This window comes from Cuculus canorus, chromosome 6, assembly GCF_017976375.1.
Source record: "Cuculus canorus isolate bCucCan1 chromosome 6, bCucCan1.pri, whole genome shotgun sequence".
Classification (NCBI taxonomy): domain Eukaryota; kingdom Metazoa; phylum Chordata; class Aves; order Cuculiformes; family Cuculidae; genus Cuculus; species Cuculus canorus.
The window spans coordinates 41,712,921-41,737,119 of record NC_071406.1 but is presented as its reverse complement, the minus strand read 5'-3'; the positions used below and the strand labels follow the sequence as shown (position 1 = coordinate 41,737,119).

Genomic DNA, 24,199 nt, shown 5'->3' with positions numbered 1-24,199 from the left:
GTCATTTCTTGGTGAAACCCCAAGAGCCTGGACGGTGTCTGAACTAGACTCCAAATCTTGCGACAGTCAGGGTCTGGGACCCAACCGAGCGAGGACAATGCAGTAAGGGCTGAGCGAGCTGGGCTGGATGAGCGTGCGGGCAGCGCACCCATCACCCCCCTGTGGAGGCCAACGCCCTCCTGAAGGCAGGGCTGAAAACCTGAGCGGGTTAGATGAGATGAATCCCTGCTTGGGCAGCAAGGGATTGCTGAGATCAGGAGACAAGACGAGGAGAGCCAACAGCTTGGTCCATCATCCCTGGAAGAGCCCGGGAAGAACTCATTTGCTCACTCCCTTTGACAATGCAAAGGGATGCTCAGTACCTTCCTCGGCGCGTGAGTTTCACAAAAAGGTTATATTCCTTTTTTTTTTTCTGGCTCGCTTCATATTCTCCGATGCTATGTCTTTGTTATGCTTTTGAGATGAAGGCACGTTATGCTGAGAAGGAAATTTCCAGCTTCTTTCCATGAGCCAGATGGCCCAGGATCAGCAGGGTCTGGCACTCGGAATGCTCATTAACTACCAGAGCGCACCCTCATCCTCCTTGGAACAAGGGCCTTAAGCATTCAGGAGAGGACACAGCAACACTCACCCAGGCATGGATAGAACAATGGGTGCCAAGCATGATCCAACCCATCCTTCCCACCACCCTTGAGATGCAGCAGCCCTGGCTCAGCAGCCCGGACGTGCCCTCCCTGTGCCAGACCACACAATGTGTTTACCAAAGATTAGATCAAACCATCCCATCTACTCCTCACCCTTGGCAAACCGAAGCCACAGCCAAATATCTGAATACTTAATTTTCATGGTTTGAAATGTAAACCGTTCATACCGGGAGCACCACAACCACCTTGGCTAAATACAAGAGCCAGAAAAACATCTCCATGCCAAAACAAATCATAGGATCATAGAATCATTAAAGTTGGAAAAGACCTCTAAGATCATCAAGTCCGACCATCAACACACCACCACCATACCTACTAAACGATGCCACAATGTGCCACGTCTACACGTTTTTTGAACCCCTTCTGGGATGACGACTCCATCGCTTCCCCACTCTTTTAGTGAAGAATTTTCCCCCAATATCCAATGTAAACCTCCCCTGGTGCAACTTGAAGCCCTTTCCACCTATCCTTTAGCTTGTTACTTGGGAGAAGAGACCAGAATCCAACCTCCTTTCAGGGAGCTGTGGACAGCAATGTGGTCTCCCCTCAACCTCCTCTTTTTCTCCAGGCTAAACAGCCCCAGGTCCCTCAGCTGTTCCCACAACCCCTGTGCTCCAGACCCTTCACCAGTTTTGTCCCCATTCTCTGGACCCGCTCCAGTATCTCCACGCCCTTCTCGGAGAGAGGGGCCCAAAACTGAACAGAAGAGTCAAGGTGTGGTCTCACCAGCACCAAGTACAGGAGGACGATTCCCCCCCCCGGACCTGCTGGCCACGACGTTTCTGATACGTCATTCACCATAGTGGAAAATCCATTAAATTAATCCCATGCATCCAAGCTGCCTGGAGACAAAGAGAAAACAGTAGAGAATGTCTACTCGGGAGCACTGGAATAGCAATTTTAATTGGAAATGTGGTTTTTTTTTTCCCAAAATTTTTTTTCTTTAAAAAAAGAAAAAAAAAAGGACCATTAAACAGTAAATACAACAACCAATAACTGCACAAAGGGTGGTACTGCAAAGCCCAGACGGGGCTTTTGGAGAAGGGCCTGACGTTTAGTGGGCAGAAGGCATCCGAAGGACACACACCCCGTCCCGGCACGTGAGGAGGGACTGGATTTTGGACCAAGGACGGGGACAAATGAACGCACGGTCACCCCGCGGGCCCCTAAGCGTGCCAGCTGCGCTCCCGTGAGTCCCAGCGAGGGCACACGCCGTCGGCGAGCTGAGCACGGCGTTACTGGAGGCTGCTGCTGAAATGTTAAGCTGGGTATACAGAGTACCTGAGGTAGATAGAAAAAACAAGAGGGGAGTTAAAAAAAAAAAGAGCTGAATCTTCAGGGACATCTCTGAAACGGAGGAGGCTCAAATTCCTGCCCTTGCCTGCTGCCGACAACCTCCACGGCCCCCGGAGCGGATGTTCTGCAGAGCTCCAGGCCTGCCAAGAGCAGCAAAAGCCAAGATTTGGGTAAAAGCCCATGGGAAAGCAGCCCTTCTACCTGCACGACCCCTCTTCCAGGAGGCATTCCTTATTGCAGAAGAGGTTTTTGCCCATGCATGGAAAAATGTGCTTTTAGGGTGCCTTAGGGAAGGAGAAAGGGGACGCATTGTGGGTTCAGCTGCTGACGGACCCTCTCTGTGCTACTTTAAGTTGCATAGGAATCCCCCTAAAGCCCTTGAGGAGAAATTTAAGGTGCTATTTGCCTCTTCTGGGGTTGACTGAGAGTGATTGCTCCTGGGGACATGATTTTGGGAAGAGGAAAGGAGACTGTTCCGCCCTCACAATCTGCTGGAGTCCTTTCCCATTCTTTGTTTCTCTTTTTGTTTGGGTTCGCTTGCACGAGAGCCATCCTGTAAGCTAATCTTTCTGTGGCAGCAGGGTTTGACTATAAAGAGACTTTGCACCTAAAATAACCTCTCTGTGCAAAAATATTTCCCTCCCATGTAAAATATTTGAAAGCTGGGGAGCGGGAGGAGGAGGGGAGGTAAAAAGACTCAGCTACAAAACATAGAGGGAAAAACGCGGGCACTTGGTGCTGCAAATATTTACTTGATGGCACCAGGTTTATAGCAAAGACTATTTACAAGTTAAATTGGACTTTAGGAGCCTCCAAGAGCCCCACACAAAGCCCTCTCAAATCAATGGCAATGAGCATTAAGTCACACAGCGCATCTGGAGCATCTCCAGTGAGCTCAGATGTCAAATTAGGAGAAACGTTTTCTCTTTTCCCTTTTTTTTGTGTAAAGGGATGAATGGATGGCAACAATTCCTTTCCCTTTTCTGGTCTCTCCCCCGGAGCAGGAGCATCAGGAGAGAAGCAGCCTGAGCAGTTTGCTGCCACGGCTCAGCATCCTCCTGGCTCTGCCTCCCAAGAAGGTCTCTGTTGGATCCCAAACCTCCAGCCTCTCCCACAGATGTCCTGCAGCACTCAGGTGGGATAAAGCACGAGGGGCAGCGGCCACTTTTCCTGGTTAAAAATGGTACCCGTGCATATGGACACAGGCAATGAGCATCTCCCTGTCCGCAAGGGAGAAAATGCAGGTTTGCAGAGACATGAAAACCAAACAAAAATCAACAAAATGGATCACAGGGCCTGTGGATAATAATAATAATAATAATAATAAAAAAAAGCTCCTTTTTGGTGTAAGATGCTTGTTGGGCTGAGGGCACCCCGAGTTCATACTGTGCTTTACAGTCACGTCTTGGAGTCTGCCAAAGCCTGACCGTGGCAGCTGGGGGAGGGCATTTACTGTGCTTCCTCTTAAAATACCTATTTACATGACTCACGTTTGTCTCAAAAACGATAATTTAAAAGCATTTTCTACAATGTAAAAAAACAGCAACAGCTTCCCCCCCCCCCCCCCAAAGTGGTTACAACTTCTACTGCTCGTTACAAAAATTAGACTTTGTAAATGCCTAAAAAATGTGATCTGTTTTGTGATTTCCGCCCCGGCCCCTTTGTCCCCTTCAAAGTTTTTTAGTAAGAAATAGTTTAACTCGTATCAATGCTGTATGAAAAGCCATTCCCTGGATGCCTTCCCATTAAGGAGGGATGTCTCCGGCTGGTGTCCAGTCCTGGTGGAGAACTTGCAAACTTTGGCCTCTTAGAATCCAGGGAGAGCAACCTCCGCTTCTTTTTAAAGTCAGCTGCTTAAAAAAGAGGGAAAAGAGCACAGAAAAAAAAAACCCAGCAAATGAGATTTGGACAAAAAAGTCACCGCAGGAGCTAGATGGCAAAATCCTCGTGGTCTTGTGGGCTGAAGGCAGCTGCCCGCAGCATGTCCAAGGAGTTGACGAGGATCAGGGTGCCGGTGAGATGCTTCCAGCGTTTGGTGATGGGGTTCTTCATCTTGTCCAGCCCGGTGTGCAGCTCCTGGATCACGTCACGGTAGCTCTCGCCCATCTGACTGCTCCAGGTGAGAAGGAAGTCATATGCTGGCTTCCACATGGCCTGTGGTGATGGGGCAGAGGAAATAAGAGCTGAGCCAGGCTGGATGGCCGGCAAGCAAAGCAATGCCATCCCCAACACGCCCCCATCCCAGAACAAACACGTTCCTGCGGAAAAACATCCCCAGATTTCCCTATCACACCCCAATTCCTTTTATCACAGAATCGTTTGGTTGGAAAAGACCTTCGAGATCATCGAGTTCCAACCCCCTGCCATGGGCAGGGACACCTCCCACTGGACCAGGTTGCTCCAAGCCCCATCCAATGTGGCCTTGAACACCTCCATGGATGGGGCATCCATGATTTCTCTGGGCAACCTGTGCCGCGGCCTCACCACCTTCATGGTAAAAAATGTCTTCCTAATATCTAACCTATCTGTCCCCCAAAGGTGCTCCAGAATAACATGCTCTGGAGGTATCTGCAACTCCAAGTGAACCCTGGAGACCAAGACCCATCCGCTCTCACCTCGCTGTCCACCGTCCCTGTCTTGTCCCGGTGCGGGGCCTCATAGGCATCCATCTGCTGCTTGGAGACTTTGGCGAGCTTCTCCGCAAGCTCCCTCCAGCGTTGGGCCACCTCCACGGCTGTGGTCAGCAGCACAAAGTCCTGGATGAGGCGGACAACCAGCCCCTGGCAGTCCATTTTCAGCAGGGCCTGACGGACAGTGGTGAAAACCAAACGGGAGAGTCAAGGCAGGTGGTAGAAAGCAGGTGACCCAAAGGACCATGCAGGGAAGCCCCTCAGAAGCCACCCCAAAAATCCTCCCACCTCCTTTCTAGTGACAGGTGGTGAAATTAGGCCACCAGGCTCGACAGAACAGTAATCCCATTAACTGAACAAAGTGCTCTACCCCTGTTCAATGAAGCTCGGAGCCTGCGCTGCCCAACGCAGCCTTATTTTCCAGCCAACCCCACAAGATGTTCAGGCACCACCATAAGCAGTTTAGAGCATCTCGGAGGCTGAGAAGAACAGATGCCTTTAATCAAGGTAACTAATCCAGCACGGTCCATGCAGCTTGCCTCCCCGAGCCTGGAGAAGCACCGTCCGCTAGCGCAGATGGGCAGAGGCCACCCGGAACATCTGGGGATGAACCCTGGGCATCAGCCTTGGGAGGAGATGGGCTGAGGCGAGAACCAGGCAAAGGGCCAGTTGGCAGCACTACGGGACCACTGCTTGGTTTGGGATGTTCTTGCTTCTCTCAACACCTCTCTGCTTCCCGTGCCAGATCAGAACCCCCCCTCCTTCTGCGTCATTTACTGACCTAAAAGCTGAGATTTTCTGCAAATGGTTTTGAAGAAGTGGGGAAGAGGAAGTGCAACCCTCATGGGTTTGTAGCTGGTGATAACATCACCACGAAACAAATGATAGAGCAGCGTTAGCTCCTGTCTTTAGGTGCCAAATCCCATTAACATCTGCTCAAAGTGGAAAGCAAGTTACAACAGGGGAAAACCTCAGTGCAGCCGCCCAGGAAAGGAAGGGTTTAGGTGGCAATTACCGGAGGACAGGAGCTGACAGACAGAATCAACATCCCACTCACCAGGACTGCCCCATCCTCAGCCAGAGCCTGTGGACCACAACAGCCTCAGCAGCAACTTCAGTCCCTGCACAAATCTGACCTTGAACATCCAGCGGCTACAGAAAGGTGGTTTGGGCTACAGAAAGGTGGTTTACACTATGAAATACGCACCCCCTTTTGGAAACATGGAAACCAACCAAACAGACCCCAGGCTACGCCTTGGGCAACAGTTTTCCGAGCACCCTCTTGTCTTCCTACAGCCAGACCCAGAGCCGTGGCACCAGCAGACTCAGGATAGCAGCCCCAGGATGGCTGAGCACCAAGGGATCAGTGTTCCAGCGGGGGTCCCACTTCAATAAAGGCAAACCACAGCTGAGGGATGACAGGGACAGCCCTTCGAGGGATGCTGAACAGCAGTGAGCGCTCGAGGAACCACATTGGCACACATCTTCCCACCAGGAACTTCACCCGCACCTTCACAACAGCACAGGGCAGGTTATCGCAGAAACCATGGATGTTGTGGTCCACGCACTGGTTATTGCAGAAACCATGGATGTTGTGGTCCACACACTGGTTATTGCAGAAACCATGGATGTTGTGGTCCACACACTGGTTATTGCAGAAACCATGGATGTTGTGGTCCATGCACTGGTTATTGCAGAAAGCATGGATGTTGTGGTCCACACACTGGTTACTGCAGAAACCATGGATGCTGTGGTCCACACAATGGTTATTGAAGAAACCATGGACGTTGTGGTCCACGTACAGCCAGCATCTGCCTGCTTTCTGCCACCCTGGGTCCGGACACCCTCTTCTGGCTCAGGGTGGTGTGTGAGCAAACCACAGCTGGTTTGGCTCCGGAGCAGAAGAAGGGTTAAATCCTCACATCGGCATTTCACCGGGACAACTAGGGGAAGATGGGAACATCTGAAACCACTCCAGCAATTTGCAAAGCAAATGCATGTTGATTTTTCCCTTATCTGTTTCAAGCTTAAAGCTGGGCTTGAATCTAATTACAGCTGCAGAGCAGCATTTGTTTGCTCCTCAAGTGCTCACATTGGTTTCCTGTACTGGGAGAGATGTAACAAAGCCTCTCGTTAAGCAAGCAAGAAAAATACATTTAAAAGAGCATTGATTTTTGTTTTAAAAGGGCACTAAGAAGCATTTAGATCTCACACCTGTGCCATAGCCGTCTCCTCGCCAGCAACCCAGCCCCCAGATTCACCACCTTCTCCTCCGCAGGCAGAGGATTTAGATAGTCCTAAAGAAGGGCAGATTTAGCATCCTCGAACTTGCTCTCCCAGGCTCTATCGCCTATGTGCAAGCCCTGAAACAACCTAGTGTTCAGCAAAGCAGGCTAAATGAGCCACCCTCATCTCTTGCTGGAGGCCGAGCAGGTCCAAGGCAGTGGAGGAGGCTACCGGGACCAAACTGTGCCGCAGGGGCTAAGGAGGATAGAGATGCAGGAGGCCGATTCTCCTGTTCCTTCTGCTGCTCGAAGTGAAAAAGAAAACAGCATCAACTAAATCAGGTGGGAGGCCATGCAATAGAGAATCATATATTCACCCAAACCAAGAGCTTTGAAAGAGATGGCTTGCTCCTTGCAGCACAGCATGTTAACTCTGAAACCTACTGATGGCCACAGGAACACTTACTTTCTGCATTTCACCCCAGTGATTTGAGCTGGTGAGGCTCAACATACACTCTAGCCAGGGAAAGGTGGGCAGAGGGATGGGAACAGCACCAGAGACAGGCAGGGACAGAGTGCAGGAGGGGCACGCAGCCGCAGAGGTCAAAGCCAAAAGGAGAATATTATGGGTATGTGACCCATTTTTTTTGGCTTGGGCACAACTTGCTGCCTCTGTCACAGAACTACACGAAACGCAAGCCGGCATGGGGCTCTCCGGGAAGCCCTGACTGCCCAGCTGGGATCAGCCGGGTTCACAACAGACTTAATCCTCCCATAGGCGCTTTCGAGATTACGCTGCAATTTCCTTCCACCCTCCTCCCTCACCCTGGACAAGCCTGGATACACCCAAGGCGTCTCCATCCCTCGGTACCCCGCCGTGCTGCCTGACGAGGTGTGACCTGGGCTGTGCCTCGCTAGTGCCCTCCAAAGCATTTATTAACCTCAGAGTGGCTCCGAGACAGTTCCACCACAGAAGTGAGCAATGGAGATGGTTTGATATTCAAATCTCAGTTCAAAGCAGCGCAGAAGCAACTCTACTTAAAAGGCATCTAAGAGAGGCTGAATTTGCATCCCCTCTCTGAAATGCAGAATCCCATTTCCCATCCTCTAATGACAGAAGGCGGCATCTGAAAGAAAGCAAGCCGAGCAAGAAGGAAGAGGCAACCTCAAAGACCACCTGCAGATGCGCGGCCACCCCTGCCTGTGCCCATCACCACAACCTTCACGGTCCACCCCCAACTAAGTGAGACTCCAGCCCTGCTTGCTCTCTCTCAAACACACAGCTCCTCATGTCCAGCACACACTCCAGAGGAGCCATCTGAGCTGGACTGGTCTTCTTTCTTCTCCATCTTTGGTCAAATTAGAGGAGTAAAAACCTTCCCTCTTTGCTCCAGGAGCAGAAAGCATGGTAAAGTTCACGTGTGCCCACTGAGAAGGAAGCTGCTATGGAAATTACCTTCTTAAATTAATGATTAATTTTTATTTAAATAGCATTTAAGTTGGAAAACACCTTGAGGGTCCAGGTGTTCTCACGCCTTAGTCACCTCCTGATGGGTCAGTGGGGGAAACAGAGAGGCAGTTACCACAAGCAGTAGTATTTGGTGTCCCCTTAACCACCGTGAGGACGTGTGCCAGGGCAGGCGATGTGCCTGGGGTGGCTCCAAGCCGCAGCTCCCACCTGGGACCCCTCAAACCCTGTGTCCCCGAGGGGCGCTGAGACCCACCGGGTGAGAAGATGCTGGATCTTAAATATCCATTCTACTTTACCCAACGCAGCCAGTCCCAGGCTCTGTGGGGCAGTTTCCCTGGACACAGCGCCTGTCTGGGTCTCGAGGTGCTTAAGGCATCGCTTCCGAAATGACACCCAAGTGCCATCAGCCACACTCCCAGGTGCCTCGAGAAGGTACCATCCCTGCAACCCTGGGTGGCTTTTTTGGTTGTTTTGCCAGAGTAAGAGTAAGAACACAGGGTCTGCATCTGCAGCACTGGAGGAGGGAAGGCAGTAAAGATTTCCTGTGAGCCCCAGAAAATAAAAGCAGGTTTGTCTTATGCTGTCCATGCAGCAAGAAGCTTGACGAGAAGACAGCTGACAGGCACCGGTGGCATTTCTGCAGCTTTCTATTCACTGACAGGGGCACGGGGCAAGAATTGCAAGTGCTGTGCATGAAAAGACCTCGCTGGAAGCCCACAAGCAACGCCTCCTCCTTCTGCTCCACAAGGAACTCGGCCGTAGACCTCGCTGGAAGCCCACAAGCAACGCCTCCTCCTTCTGCTCCACAAGGAACTCGGCCGCGCAAGGACACACGGACAAGCCACGTCCTTCAGAAAACATCCCCACCAGCTTCAGTGTGGCACAGCACGGCTCCTTAGGGGAGCAACGTCCAGGATTGATAGAGGCGGTGGGGATTTGTTCAAAGAAGGTTAGGAGCGGGGCTTTCCCTCTGGACCCAAATTCAGCGCAGGGACTTCCACCAGCCAGCAGACTGGTTCAGGACGGAGGGGCAGTGTGAGCAACCTTGGGCTGGCACGACCTGGACAGGAGCAAGGTCCAAACAACAGGCACTCTGCTCTGCAGGACATTAAGGACAGGTTGAGGCCACCAGCAGCTCTATGGGGTCTGCACGTATCAGGGACAACCAACATCTTTCAGGAGAAGAAGGGCAGCATGCAGATACCTGCAGTCAGAACAAGCGGAAAACAATGCGGGGAGGGGGGGGAGGAAACATCATCTTCGATGTGATCTTTAGATGTACTATAGGGAAGAAAAAGCTCATCGCTTCCACAGCTCTTTTGAGGCGCCCAGTGGCACTCCCAGGAGACCGATGTTTTTCCCAACAGCAGTGTCTGTTGGAAAAAAAACGCTAAGTGCGAGCGGCTCCATAAAAACACCGTGCGGAAAATCCAGAGAGAGATTGATCTGCTGTGTTCTCCTCACGGATCCAACCCCGGCTGCCAAGGACCAGGCAGCGCCATCGCTGCGCGGCCAGGCCGCGGTGGCTCAGCTCCAACGAGGTCTCCTTCCATCCCAGCCCAGGGTTTTTTTTTAGCAGGAGCATCCACGTGCTGCTGCTTCTGAAGGCCGGGGAGGAGGGAGAGGAGAGGTTTCTCTTTCAGATGTGATGACTAACTTCTGAGCAACATTCTCCAGTTACCTTCACACGCTGCTGCTAGTGCTAAATTAGAAAAGTAACAATGAAATGCAGATTATTTATTAACTAGTCATCATGACGGGGCTTTTCCACGCTGGGCCACTGGTGCACGGCCCTGCCATTGCGATTGTGTGCGCTCAACGCTGAAGTCAGATAAGCCTGCTTACTGCTTCTCCCTTCACAGTGCCTTTCAGATGAGAGAACCAACTTTAAGATTAAACTGCCAGATCAGAGCTTAATCCAACTGGTTCTTCTTGCCAGCAGACGTCAGAGAGCGAGTCCATTTGTTACAAATAAAATCAGATTGAAACACAATAAAATACATTACTGCTCCATTGTCCTGCCCTGAAACATCTATTTTGTGACTTCAAAACAGGCTCAATCTAATTTCTCTGTAAGCTAAGGAGGATTTGACAGCACCAAGGGGTTTAGAAGAAGCGCTGTCTTCCACCGAGAAGGGAACTCATCCTTTATCGACAGGCTCAGATTCACAGAGAATAGGAAACGGAGACGATGCTCAACATTAGCCGCCATTCAAAGAAGGAAAATAAAACCTGCTCTGGGACGCTGCGCTCCAGGCAGCCCTTCGGGAGCAGCATGTTTTCCTGCAGCTTACAGCTCTCCCCCTGAGGTAGCTGCTCCCTGAGTACGCAAGGGAGCCTTATCTTTACTTTTATCTCCCCACTGAGGTCTGGCATGGCTTTTCCATGACCTACAGACTGTCTGCAACACCTGGAGACAAAGGGAAGAGATAAAAGAAAGGGTTGCAAAGTGGTAAAGCAAACAGCGCAAAGCCCCTGGAAGCATCCAGCCAGAGGAGCACAGATTCCATCCCATCATTCACCAAAGCTAAGGGAGCAAATCCTCCCTTGGGGGAACCATGGGGCCAAACACCAGCCTTGGCTACCATGGTGGGTGTTTTTCCTTCCTGGATGACCCCAGAAACAAGAGAGACGAGCACACACGATGGGCAGAACAACCCCTCAGCAGAAGCAGTTACGGTGGCAAAGGCCCATGGGCCACAAAGTGGTACCTGAGCATCGGGAACTTGTGGGTCAGTATTTCATAAAATCATTAAGGCTGGAAAAGACCTCTAAGATCATCCACTCCAACCATCAGCCCAACACAACCTTAGCTACTAAACCATGTCCTGAAGCGCTATGTCTACAGGCTTTTTGAACGCCTCCAGGGAAGGAGGTGTTCATTACTTCATCACTTTCCTGGGCATCTTGTTCCAACGCTTAACTCCATTTCCATGAGTAACACAGGGCTCCATATTCTTTGTAACACCCTACACCTCATACTTGATCCTCAAATTTCCCCCTTCTTGCTAAAGGGAGATCGGGAAATGAAATACTTCATTTGGCTCCAGTCCCCTTTACCCAGGCTGCCTACTCATCATCCCATTCGCATGCTGCGCGTTCCTGCCCTGCTGCCTGTGCCCATCAGCGTCAAGCGAAGCCGTGGCTATTCCTTAATTCAACTGGCATTTTAGCCACAGGATTCGCCGTAACTCAGTTGCCCTGCTTCTGCGGGAGAGCTTGTTAAGAGGCGAGAGCTGCAAATCTCTTCCAGACGTTTTGTCCCGTATTTTCTTTGGCTCATTTCCTATGAAAGGCTAGAAATTATCATGAAGATGATTCCTCGTAAGAGACTCGCTAACGGCATCCTAGAAATACTCGAGGGATGCACTTCCCCAAATGTTTCTTAGGACAGAAACAAGCCTTCCAGCTCAATACACAAATGCGATGGACAGTTAGACACAAAGCATCCCAGCTCAGAGGTACCCTTGCTTTAGCAAACAGACATGGGGCAGACGTAATCTGACATTAGCATAGAGGAATTTGAGGTCGCTTCACAAAGGCAAAGGTGTAGCGTTGTTCTTCACAGCAGCTGTAAACCCCGCCTCCGCTCCAGCACGCTTTGACACGCCTAGTGATGCAGAAGCACATGACCTGTGTGGTGGCTCACCTGCTCCACTCCATACAGGATAACCCTTTGTGTTTCTTGCCCTTTTCCCGTTTTTCCATCACTATTGCCTTCAATGACGCACGTTTTGACACTGAGGAGGCCAGCAGCAATCGGGCAACTCCTCAAAATGTGCATCATTGAAGGCTGAAACAAACACCCAGAGGCAGTCGAGTGCTATGAAAACACTCAACTGCTTTGGAAGGCAGCTAATCTGAAACCCCACCACAGTCAGCTTGATCCTGTGGGGTTTCAGATCAGCTGCCTTCCAAAGCCATTCTGTTGGCTGCTCTCATTCAACACGTACCTGTGCTGTTTCACCCAGTGTGCCCCTCACTTATGGCCACGATCCCATTAAACCAGAAGCCCACCGATGAGTACCACCGCAGGGCTGAACTTCCACCTGGCTGTGCTGAGCAGTCTGCAGAAGACCTTAAAGATAGACTTCTTTTTTTTCTACAGACTGAATTAGGAAACTTCCACCTCCCATCTACCCGAATCACTCTCATAGCGGGGAATGAAAACCCCTCTTCAGGCCTCAGACTCACCGTCATCAGCTCCTTCTGGAAAGATTTCCTCTCCTTATTCTCAGTGTTGTTGCAGTCTTCCTTCAGCTTCTCCAAGACAGAGGCCACTCGCTCAGGCTCACTGTCCAACTCTGCTCGGCAGAAAAACGTGAGCGGCAAGTTCAAGTACCCCAGCGCATCGGCGAAGGACCGCCAGCTGCTGAGATTCTCCATGAGCAGAGTCCTCACAGAGGCATAGATGTAGGTCAGGAACTTGCAGGGCCTCAGGATCTGCTCGAGCAGCAGGCTAGTGGTGAGATCTGGCCCAGAGAAGTAGCTGGGCTTGACCTTCCCAACCACTAACACATTTTTGGTGTGCACAAGGCCTATTTTTCCCTGGTAGTAGCCAATATACCACTCCTTGGTCCACAGCTGCCCTTTTAACCTGATCTTCTCCTCGCTGAGGAGGGCTATGATGTCTCCTTTCTTGTACTCCAGCAAGTAGTGGTTCTTGCTTTGCCTCACCACAGTCTTCAGCAGCTTGCCATACTTCAAGCTCAATACCGGCCGGTCCTGAAAAACTGGATACTTGGTGGTGGCAGCCAGAGGTGAAAGGATGATTTTCCCGACCTCGTTCTTCTTGAGGAACCGCCTCTGCCCTGTTGGTTTGATGGCACTTTTCGGAGGCGGCTGTGGGGTCTGGACGCAGAATTGGGTCAAAATAGCATCCTTGTCATCCTTGACCTGTATCCTTAGCGTGAAGTCTGAGAGCTCATTGGGGTTGTGGCATGCAATGGGGAAGATAAGGCGGCTGACCTTGCCCAGTTTCATCTGGAAGCCCCGCACAATTTTAGCTTGCTCACTAGCTTTCACCTCATAGTTGGTCATGTTGGAGAACATGCAGAGCTTCAGGTCCTGAGGCCGGGACAGAACAAACTGATGCTTACCCCAGAGCTGGAGAGCGACGGGAGCTGGGCTGTGGGACTGTCTTGTGACCTCATTCACCAGGAGAGTCTTGGGCGCGCATTCATGTCCGAACAGGGCCACCACAGTTTTAAAGGAAGGGTGAATGTGTTTTGGGCCATAGACACCAACTGTGATCTTCTTGTTGATGTAATCCCAAACGGTGTAAGGGTAGAGGATGTTCTGCCCCTGAGCTACGGCTGCGATGTACATGCAAGGCTCCAGGTTCTCCAGCTGCACCTGGATCGTGTCCCCATATGAATAGCTCAGCTCCATTGGCATGTACGGCCCCTCCTTCATGTCGCTCCGCAGGCACTGCAGTCCTACCAAACTCTTGCTCATAACGTCATTCTTGACTTCTGCCGACACCTTCATCTCCAGAATGATGCAGGTTTTCACCTCCATATTGCTGAGTTTGATCTGCAGGACCGGGCTGATGGTGCTGCACTTGTCACTGTTCAGCTCCAGCGGTGGATCCAGCATCGCTTTCATAGAGATCTGCTGCGTTTCCCCAGGGCACACGTGGCCCTCTGGCACACGGATGCTGATGTTGGTGTCTGGAAGCTGAACAGCTCCACCAGAGCTATCCAGCTTGCAGACAATGTTGGTCTCCACCGGTTGTGTCTGACCCCAGCCAGGATTTTGACCAAGCAAATCCAAGTCATGGCAAGACCGAGCCAGCTTCCTATGGTTCAGCCATGCTGTCCTAAAATCTTCCCGGCTCTGGAACTGCTCAGGGGTTGGAGACTTCAAACCACTGAAAAAACTTGATGATGCTGGAGCATCTGACTTGGCCTGAAGAACCGACAGCTCAGACAAACTGTAAGAGCGTTTACTTCTGAAGAAGGGGTTGTCCCTTTTCACAGGCTGTTCCAGATCCAGTCTGTCTGTGGATGGAAACTCATCAAAAATGTTACCCAGGCTGCTATTAGCGGCCGAACTGGAAACAGCTGAAGTAGGAGCCCCCGTGTCAAAGAGCAGCAAGTCAACAGCAACGTTGGAGTTGGACTCTTTGTCCGAGCTGGGCACTGTTTGCAAATTCCCATTCAGAAATGGGTTCGTCTGGACTCCATTTAAGAATGGGTTGTTATTGTAGGTTTTCATAGAGTTTCTTTTCACATCAGTCCATTCTCCAAGGAGATCTAGCTCCTTTACTCCCTCATCAGGGCTCTCCAATAGGTTGTCTATCATCCCACTGTCAGTCAAGGAAGAGTTGCGGTAGTTTACAGGCTGGACGTAGGAGGAAGGGATATAACCCATTTCTGTGGTGTTGTGAGCGTACCACCACTCACCTCCCGACGTGTCTAAGACATAAAGGTGGTCTCCCTTGGAGAATTTCAAAGTGGTGAAATTAGTCGGACAGTAATCTTTGATTGCTATTACTTCCTTGGCGTTTCCAAAGGATGTGGGATTGTCAACCAGCAAGGCACTAGGAGAAGGCACTGCAAAGACAAGAAGAAAGCAGCCTGTAAGCAACCCGCAAGACAGTCACAACTTGCTTGCAATCATTTACTTCAGGTCAGCCATCCACGGTACTTGAAGTGGTGAATGAAGGTAGTTTTACAACCTCTCAAACCTGCAGGTATCTTCCCCCTCCTAAAATCTTTAAACAAAACTTCTCCCTCTGCTACTTCTGATATATTCACACTCCTCCTCCCTGAAGAGCTCATGATCTACAGGGATGGGCATCAATGCAGCTGGGAAGAGCAGAGGGAGCCGAGGCAGGAGAAGCAGCAGCTTGTTATCCTGATGCCTTAGCAACAAGCCTCCTCCTCAATGTAGTGCCCCACGGCTGCTGCTGTACGAGCCACCACCATCCCACAGCCTCCTCAAACTCCCTGATGAACGACACAGAGGAAAGTGTGTTGGATTGAGATTTGAGACGGCAGGAGTCGCTTATCAGCAATCCTTTTTACCTGATGAGTTGAGATCTAAGCTCCTAAGGACACATCCTACAATCGCAAGCATCCCCTTAAATGTTCGCATTTAAAATCACAGAAGTTAATTAGGAAGGGTTTTTAATGACTGCTACATGGGAAGAGCCATTATCCTGCCAATTTGCTCAGCAGTATCTCAAGGTCTTTTGTTTTTTGTTGCCACTGCACTCCCCATGCTGTTAACCACACTGCTGTGGGTTAACGCGTAACGGTCATAGGCTAAAAGTGCTCTTGCTCTGCTGTAGCACCTCTCGTCACACGAGCAACGCGTGAAATATCTTACGTTTCAGTGCGAGAAACAACTAAAGGTATCCACTAAAGGCACTTCACACTCCTACTTTTTCATTTCAGCCAAAACCATCAGCATTTCACTCTTTTTAGAGAGCACCTGTATTTCTTAGCCCCTCAAGAAAACATAACTCGTTTTCTAAAGAAGGTCCTATGGTTTGAGCCCTCAGAAAGAAGCACAGCATCGAGTGTTGCCATGGACCGAGCAGCAGCTCCAATCCCCCTTTCAGCAGCATCAAATGAAAGCCGTTTTGCTTTCAGGGGATCCCAATTACAAACAAAACAGCCGGGTCAAGCCTACAGATGCTCACCCCGTCACCCTACTTATTTGGTTTGTTCTCACTTTTAGGACCTATTTTTGTAAAAAGCAGGAGGAATAAGCTGCAGATGATGTTGCATCAACATTCCAATGTGTGTCATCTTGCTAGACAGACTTAAGAAAACAGGGAAAGCTGGATTTTCACCAATATGGAGCTGCAAGAGAACTGGAACAGCACCTGCTTCAACAGGTTTGAGAGCATTCGGGAGGAAAAAAAGGGATTTAAAAAACACAAGAAGCCCCTAAAATCTTGGAGATGAAGGGATGGCAGATCAGACTGCACCTTCCTGCGGTCACTGTGGGCCTGGCAGCACTTCTTGGACATGGAAACTACAAGGCAAGGGATGACACAGATTAGCAAAGAAGTCTTTAAATATATGCTAGGGAGCAATATATTAAGAAGAGAAGAGTTTACACACATCCTAGACAACCCATTGCTAATCCACTTCCTCCGCCAGCAGGTGGGCAAAGTCACGCTGGTAGGAAGCCACCACTACCTCAGCACTGCAGACAGAGCTGTCTGCAGGACAGGGCATTTTTGGCCTCCCCATCCCTTTGGATCAGGCAGGCAAGTGGCTGTTCCCATGTCCCCGCAAGCTGTGCATACAGCTGACACAGCAGCAGGGTTAACGGGGATGTGCGGAAACGAGCAAACCCCTTGGAGAGTATGAGTAATTCCTATTTTCGCATTAAAAACAATCTAATTTGTAGCAAGAGCGTTTGATGTTGGGGTCTCTTCTTGCTACGTCTGCAAAAGCAATTGCTTTTTTGCATGTTTATTTTTAAAGGACCTTGGTGAATGCTACCTTCCACCTGGGGTTATTTCTTGGGATCTATTTGGCAGGGGAACAGCAGCTCACCCCCTCACCTGAACACGGCTTTCATGCTGTGTAAAGTTAAATATAGCTGAAGAAAAAGCAGTAAAAGGAAGAAAAAAGATTATTCAAGCAACATACAAGCCGCCAGCTCCAGGGAAGGGAAAAACAAACTCATGCAACTGCCTTGTTGCTGTCACCTCTCTTGGCTGCTGGATCACTCAGTGCCAGGGCTACGCCTCTCCTTGCACCTGCTGATGCACTCGGGGGGAACCTTCTGCTCTCCCCCATCAGATGCCATCCGTTAATTATCAACCAACCCCCTTCCTGGACCCCAAGGGTGAGAGGATGCACCCTAATTGGAGAGGGGGCATCGTCCCCACCCACCCCTCCGCACCTTTGACATCGTAGAGGCTGGTCTCGGTGAAGCCCTCGCTGAGGTCGATGAGTGTCCCTTCTGACTTGCACCGCGGCAGCCCGCCTGAGTTGGCTGCCCGGATCCTCTGTGCTGCCATCTCTGGCCCGCTGACCTTGCTTGGTCCCAGGGAGCGCTAGGCAGCCATGGCCTCTCCGTGAGCGAAGCCGGCTACGGGGACCCCGGCGTCACCTTGGGGAGAGAAACGAACGCCAGTGCATTAGCAAAGGCTCCAGGTCCCACCACGCCACCCACGAACCAGCGACAGAATCATAGGATCATAGGTTTGGGTCAGAAAGGACCTTAAAGACCACCCAGTTCCAACCCCCCCTGCCATGGGCAGGGACACCTCCCACCGGATCAGGCTGCTCAAAGCCCCATCCAACCTGGCCTGGAACACCTCCAGGGATGGGGCAGCCGTGACTCCTCTGGGCAGCCTGTTCCCGTGCCTCACCACACTCATGGGAAAACATTTCTTCCTAATATCTAACCTAAATCTCCCTTCTTTCAGCTTAAAACCATTCCCCGTCATCCTACCCCTGCACTCCCTGATCAAGGGCCCCTCCCCAGATTTCCTGCAGGCTCCTTTCAGTACTGGAAGGCTGCTATAAGGTTTCCCCAGAGCCTTCTCTCTTCAGGCTGAACAAGCCACATTCTTTCAGCCTGTCTTCCTACAGGAGGTGCTCCAGCCCTCGGATCATCTTTGTGGACCTCCCATGACGTTCTCCCCAGGCACACACCAACCCTGTGGTGCCAGTACAGGAGAACATGCTCATGTCCTCCTTAAAACATCAGGAAAGATAACTTAGGTGGTCCTAAGTAGAATGGCAGTGCCTACAAATCACCAAGAGCTCTAGGTTGCAAGGACCACCTGGTCAAGCACGATGCTACTGCTGGTCACCACCCTGTAGAACGCAGCCCTCTTGCCTTTAGGAGTTATTTGGGAATACATTGCTCCCAGGCTCATAAATCGGTCCTTCTCCCCAGTTCCTAAGAGCTTTCAGGGCATCTGCATGTTGGTCTGACACACGTTTATGAAACCATCGAGTGCTCAGCTGCTGTGGGAGCCCAGGGCAGTGGTTCGCAAGCTCAGGGAGCTCATGGGATCAGGCTTTTTGCGTGTTCAATCACACCATCGCTGTCTCCCACTGCAGCACTGGGATCCCCTGGGATGGGGATGGGCTCTTTTTGCTTGCTCCCTGCAGCCCCCCCTTCTCTCCCCTCCACCTGGATAACTGCACAGGGATTGGACAGAGAAATGCCCCTCCATGCACTGCCCGGCTTCACTCCAGCTGCTGCACGGAGCCAGAACAGGGACGATAACGGGGGCAGGGGGAGAAGTTTCCAAAAGGAAAAATAAAAAACAAATGTTTTTTCCTTCCTTTCCTTCCCATAAAGGCTTCCTAAAACACTTTCAGAAACCCTTTGGAAGAACAGCTGCATCAGTGTGCCAGAGCCAAAAGGAAAATTAACCTGTTCCCCGCCGCCTGCAGAACACACTGTCACTTTGGCTGCCAATATAACAGCTGATGCAAGCGCTGGGAAGACCTCTGGTGTCACTCGTGTCCTCTAAAGCTTGGAGGGTGGCCAGAAAGGCACACGGATAAGCAGGGAAGCCCATCGCATCTCTGCAAGTGAAGGCTCAGAGCCTGAGCCACCCTTTGCTCCTCTAGGTTTGCACCAGGGAGCTGGTACGTGGTCAGACGTACCTGGCACCCCCTACCCCTGGTGAATCCTACCATGCAGCATCCCTACACACATCCCTACATCCCGCTCCCTACACACCTGCTGTAAAACTCCAGGCAGGCTACAAAGTGCCAACGGCTCTTGAAAGTAAACCTCTTAGTTTATTATAAGTTATTACTGCAGTTAAAAGTTATATCCAAACACCCTGCTCGAGTTCAGCAACGCAAAAGGCTTTTCACTCACACCAAGCAGTGTTTTTCCCTTCCCCTCCTTTCTCCTTTCTCTCTCTCTTCCATGCAATTTCTTTTTCTCCCTCTGTCTGAAAATCAGATTGAGCAGAAAATAACCCCCAACCCCAAATTCCTTAGGTGGGAATATGGAGCTGATGGAAGCACGAAGACAAGCAGCAATTGCTTTGGCTGCACTTGGCTGTTGTTAAACCAGCGTATCTGTCAAGAAGGAGCAGCAAGCCCTGAAGGATTCAGTGCCCTTTTCTGGAATGCAGCAAGAGGAAATTTGCAGGGGAGAGCCTGAGCAGGAGATACTCCAGCCTGCTTGAAATGCTTCCCAAGCCACCCCTGGGGCCGGTATGCCGGGAATGTGATTTGCTGGAAGGGATGCACCAGGCTCCAGCCAGAAAAGGGAAGGGAGAACTTGTGTGCAAACAGTTTTCCCTTTGAGAAGAGCCCTGCTTTGGGTCCTGCTGGGAGCGCTCCAAGGGAAGAGAGCTTGGCAGGCACTAAATACAGAGAAACCAGGTGCTGAGTCAAGACAGCGCTTAGCAGAGCTGGGCCAGGTAAGACGGGGCACCTGGAGCTGCCATCAGCCGCAAGGAACAGCAATAAGCACTCAGTGGGAAGGGAGGAAGGATGCTCTTGTTAGCACCCATCCAGCTTGTCCCTTTCCATGGCACGCAAAGACCCTAAACACTTAGATCCTCCCGCTAAAGTGGCACCAGGAAAGCTCTTGCACCTTTTTTCTCCCTAGCTGAAGGGTTCAAGACCTCCACGGCTACACAGGCATAAAATCCAGCACAAGGCGAGCAGCATCGTCTTTGCGGAAACAGCTCAGTTGGGGAAGTTTTCACCAATTTTAGTGCTGCTTGTACACAATCCTGTTAAAAACCAAAACACACTTTGACAGCCCACAGGTGACTCCTGCTTGAGGAACATTGCACAAAGCAAGGAAGAAACCAGAGCAGGGAGGTGATTTTTCCTGCAAATCAAACTGCAAGCCGTGAATATTTTCTTAAACTTCTGCCTGGCAGTCCAGTGTCAAATAATTCTTTTTATATTGATCATTATAACTATGTACTCACACCAGCACACCCACACACCTCGCAGCGCCTGGCATTTGCAGGGATGCTCCCCGGTCCTCTATTTATGTAACTATATGGAAAACTTTATGCTAAAGGTCTGGACAGATGTGAATGTGTAGAGAAACAGCTGAAAAATCTCCCTTACATGCACCCTGCAGTCTCAAAAGGCAGCAAGAACATACATCAAAATGAGTGATGGTGAAAAGGTATTTCCTCTCTCAAAAGCAGCATCTTGGCTGCAGCTCAGTTCATTGTGGATGCTGCGACCCTTTCAAACACACACGAAAGGATGGGGGTGCACACACCCCATGGCTGGGTTTGGCGTAGGAGATGTGTTTTGGAGCCAGTGGTCCCAGGGAACAGACCGAAGATGTTTCTGAATGCAGAGGCAAGACAGACAGTCAGGAAGCGTTCAGACCTGGGCTATGTGAGCATAAAAGGGGACAGTTGGGAGCAGGGTGGGGGGAAACAAGGGTGGACGGGCAAGATTTGTTTAGAAATCACTTCTGCAGCCATGGCCGAGACAATGGTCTGCAAACTCCTCTGAAAGCACTTTAAATATAAACCAGGATTAAATATAGTCTAGGAAAAACCCAGCCCCATCTGTTTACCCAAAGCCATAAACAGCGTCTGAAATGAATGGATTGAGGGGGGGAGGAAACCAGCGAACAACCAGAAGTTCTCCTGCACAAGCAAGGCAACGGCATGTCCTTACGCAACCAGCTCAAAGGCACTGGCACCTGCTTTGTACACCATTTTTATCCTCCCACGAGGGAAAGGCAACGCTGCAGGTCAAAATGCAACCGGAGCACTTGCTGCTCGCTCCCCCCGCTGCGGTGAATCCAACGGGCAGCTTCGCAGGCAGCGGCTGCTCGGGCTGGGGCTCCCGCAGGGCTTACACCCCACCGTACCAGCCACGTCACTGATCTCACCAAAACCCTTAAACAGACTTGGCTGAGGGTTGGGCAAAGCTTTGGGGAAGCCCCAGTGAGCACGTTCCCGCGGCTGCTGGAAATCTTCACCAGCTTTCTGGGGCACAGAAGCACCAGGGATGGTGGTGTCCCTGGACCAGGGCTTCTTTCCAGACGCCCCTTGCTCCTGCACCAGCATCACATGGGTGACATAATGGCTCTGTCACCTCCCTTTCCCGTCCGCTGGGCTTCTGCTCCACGAGGACATCACGGGATGCCCGTCCTGTGAGTCACCCACCATAAGAACAGCGGAGCTCTCTTCAACAGGACTTGCAGAGCAGGGATTTAACATTGCATCAGCTGGATCTACCAACGTGGTTTCTGGGGAGGGACAGATGGGACGTGCAGACAGATCTAGCTGTGCTGCTCTAGGCAGAAGGGCTGGCTGCTTCTTAAGGTGTAGAAATACTGTTGTGAGCAAGCTGGGCACCAGCAAGGATCTCCACGGTCTTAAATCAACGCTCTACCTGCTCCTAGATCTCCTCTCCAGCAGGCACGGAGCAGCAGCAGGTTTGGGGAAAATCTGGGGCTGATGATGGAGTAGCATATAATAAAAAAAAAAAAGCTATTGAGACCTGTTTTAAAAAAACTCCAAAGGTCTTTTTCCTGCAGTGTTTGAATGCATGGCATTCAGCTGATTTCCAATAGCAGCATTTCCTGGCAAGCAGTGGCACATAAAAGGTTAAAAATAACTTCTGCAAACTCTCTGAGATGGCTCAGCCCGGAAACTCACCCACAGGCGTTCCCCTTCCAGCTCCACAGACCCAGGGGAGCCCCCCGAGACTCCCCATCACAGGCTTCACAGTGGTACGGCACGGCCGGCAGCGGAACCCCATCCTCCCCAGTGCTCCCAGATCCATGCCCCATGCCAAACCGTCCTGATGGAATTATGGTATGGATCCACCTCTGCCTGGACGCTAAACTATAAACCAAAGGTGTAGCACAGACCCCTTGCCATGCAGAAGAGGGTTAGTGGAGAAAAGCTGTCCTTGGCAAAATACTCACTGGTAGCATAAGCACCGTGTCCACGAGCAAAGAAATGCAATGTAAACACGGGAATACCTGAAAATGCAAACCCCAAGGGTGTGAAACAGGATCTGCTGTTGGCCAAGCGGAGGTACTCTCCAACAAGGTCTGACTGCAGCCCAGTGTAAGTGGGAGAGAACCCTTCCAAAAAAAGCCTCAATGATGGAAAACCCCTGACTGCTGAGAATTTGGGCTGATAAGACCTGGGAGGGCTGGTAGGGCCAGGAAGTACCAAGCACCATCAGGGCTGGAGATGGAGCCAGGTCCCTCCACACGTAGCCAGAGGACGGGCAGTACACGGAACTTTCCGCTAGCAAAGGGAGGTGGGGAGGACCGACGCACATCCCTGCTCGCCCCAGAGCTCATCCGAGCCAGGGAGCTGCAGGATCCATCCCACCATGGCACACATGTGTCCATGAGAAGCATGAGGAACAGGAGCCACCACGACTCGAGACAGGTCAGTCTTGCAATAAGTGACATAACTGCTCGCCTGCCCTCTCTGGGTAACACATAAAAAGCCTGCCAAGCCCTAAGTTCATAGCGTAAGTTCAGGGGAAACCTTCCACCTACTCTTGGCCACAAAGGGGAAGGTGGGAAGAGAAGAAAGAGCTTCTAATCAATCACTCATCGTCCTCTTCCCACACCAAAGTCAAGACCAACTCCAGGCACTTGTTGCTAATGGCTCTTAATTTGCTTTTCCCTTCTCTGAAGGAAAAACCTCTCTTGGCTCTCCTACAAACACCCAAGTGTTTTTGGAGGTTTCTTTTAAAAACAGTCAGCTTTGCCTAAATACAAGTGAATTTAACTGTTTGTAGTAGAAATTCACTTCCCAGAGCCAAAGCGCTACCCACAGAGCACAGTCCTTCTACACAATAAATTTACGGAAAACATTGCTTTTAATACAGTCACAAAACCTGAAGTAACTCAAGAACATGGAAACAGCCAGAGATGAGGCTCCTCCTGGGAACACACAGGGGACATCCCAGCCATGAAGGAGGCGATGGCTCAGGGAGTGCCAGCACGTGTGCCTGGGAGCACCAATACAAGACAGATTCAGTCATTGTAATGCTCAATGGCCTCCAAAAAAGGGCTATTTGGGGCCTCTTTTTTTTTTTGGCTAAAATTGCAAAATTTAGCAGATGGTCTAATTTAGGAACTTAGTTTTGTCCTGCACATTCTTCACAAACTGGAGAGGGGCAGATTTAGACTAGACATCATGAAGAATTTCTTCACCAAGAGAGTGGTGAGACACTGGCACAGGTTGCCAAGAGAAGTTGTGGCTGCCCCATCCCTGGAGGTGCTCAAGGCCAGGTTGGATGGGGCTTGGGAAGCCTGATCTAGCGAGATGTCCCTGTCCATGGCGGGGGGGTTGGAACTGGATGATCTTTAAGGTCCCTTCCAACCCATTCTATGATTTTATGATTCACTTTCAAGAGCTTCCTCATGACGATGCTATGACACAACCTTGGCCACTGAGCTTCAGTTGCTCGACACACTTTCCCCCCAGAAGAAAATGTTATGACCATCTAGAGATTTGCCTGCTTTTTCCATGCTTCTGTTAAAAGATCTTCCAGCACAGGTGAAAAACACAACATCCTCTAAACTAGTAACAACAGCATGGATCCAACCAGGCCTTCTACAGCCTCCTACAAGACTGGAACAGCTTCTGAAACTGCTGGTGGCCTATAGCTGCCCATGGCAGGAAGGTGGACAGACAGACATTCTTCCAGCTCGTCTCCGAGGTCAGTCCCAGATGTGTTCATGGCTCACTCCCTACTTCCATGAGCGGCTGCGTAGTGTATCCATCACTTGCTGCACGCAGTCACGAGGGCAGCACGGCCCAGCGTCCTCCCAGGACACATGCAGCTCTGGCAAAGGCCATTCTGACTTGTATAATCCTATCACCCCCACCAAGTCACCTCCTGCCTGGCATTTGCCCCATCCACTGGTCTTGCCCAGTAAAACCACTGCAGGACACCATGG

At 50.8% G+C, this 24,199-nt stretch overlaps 1 protein-coding gene across 4 annotated transcripts in view; it reads right to left on the bottom strand.

Moving 5' to 3' along the window:
- Positions 1 to 1,652: 1,652 nt before the first annotated feature.
- The window catches only part of SH3BP4 (SH3 domain binding protein 4), a 42,340-nt gene continuing 19,793 nt past the window's right edge, over positions 1,653 to 24,199 (bottom strand). For all 4 annotated transcript variants that reach the window (XM_054069757.1, XM_054069756.1, XM_054069758.1 and 1 more), the window contains exons 2-5: positions 17,198 to 17,407; positions 12,521 to 14,883; positions 4,616 to 4,804; positions 1,653 to 4,154 (exon numbers count right to left, since the gene is read on the bottom strand). In XM_054069757.1, coding sequence (XP_053925732.1) covers positions 3,930 to 4,154; positions 4,616 to 4,804; positions 12,521 to 14,883; positions 17,198 to 17,315 — 2,895 coding nt within the window. In that variant the 5' untranslated portion in view covers positions 17,316 to 17,407 and the 3' untranslated portion in view covers positions 1,653 to 3,929. The remainder of the gene's footprint in view (positions 4,155 to 4,615; positions 4,805 to 12,520; positions 14,884 to 17,197; positions 17,408 to 24,199) is intronic.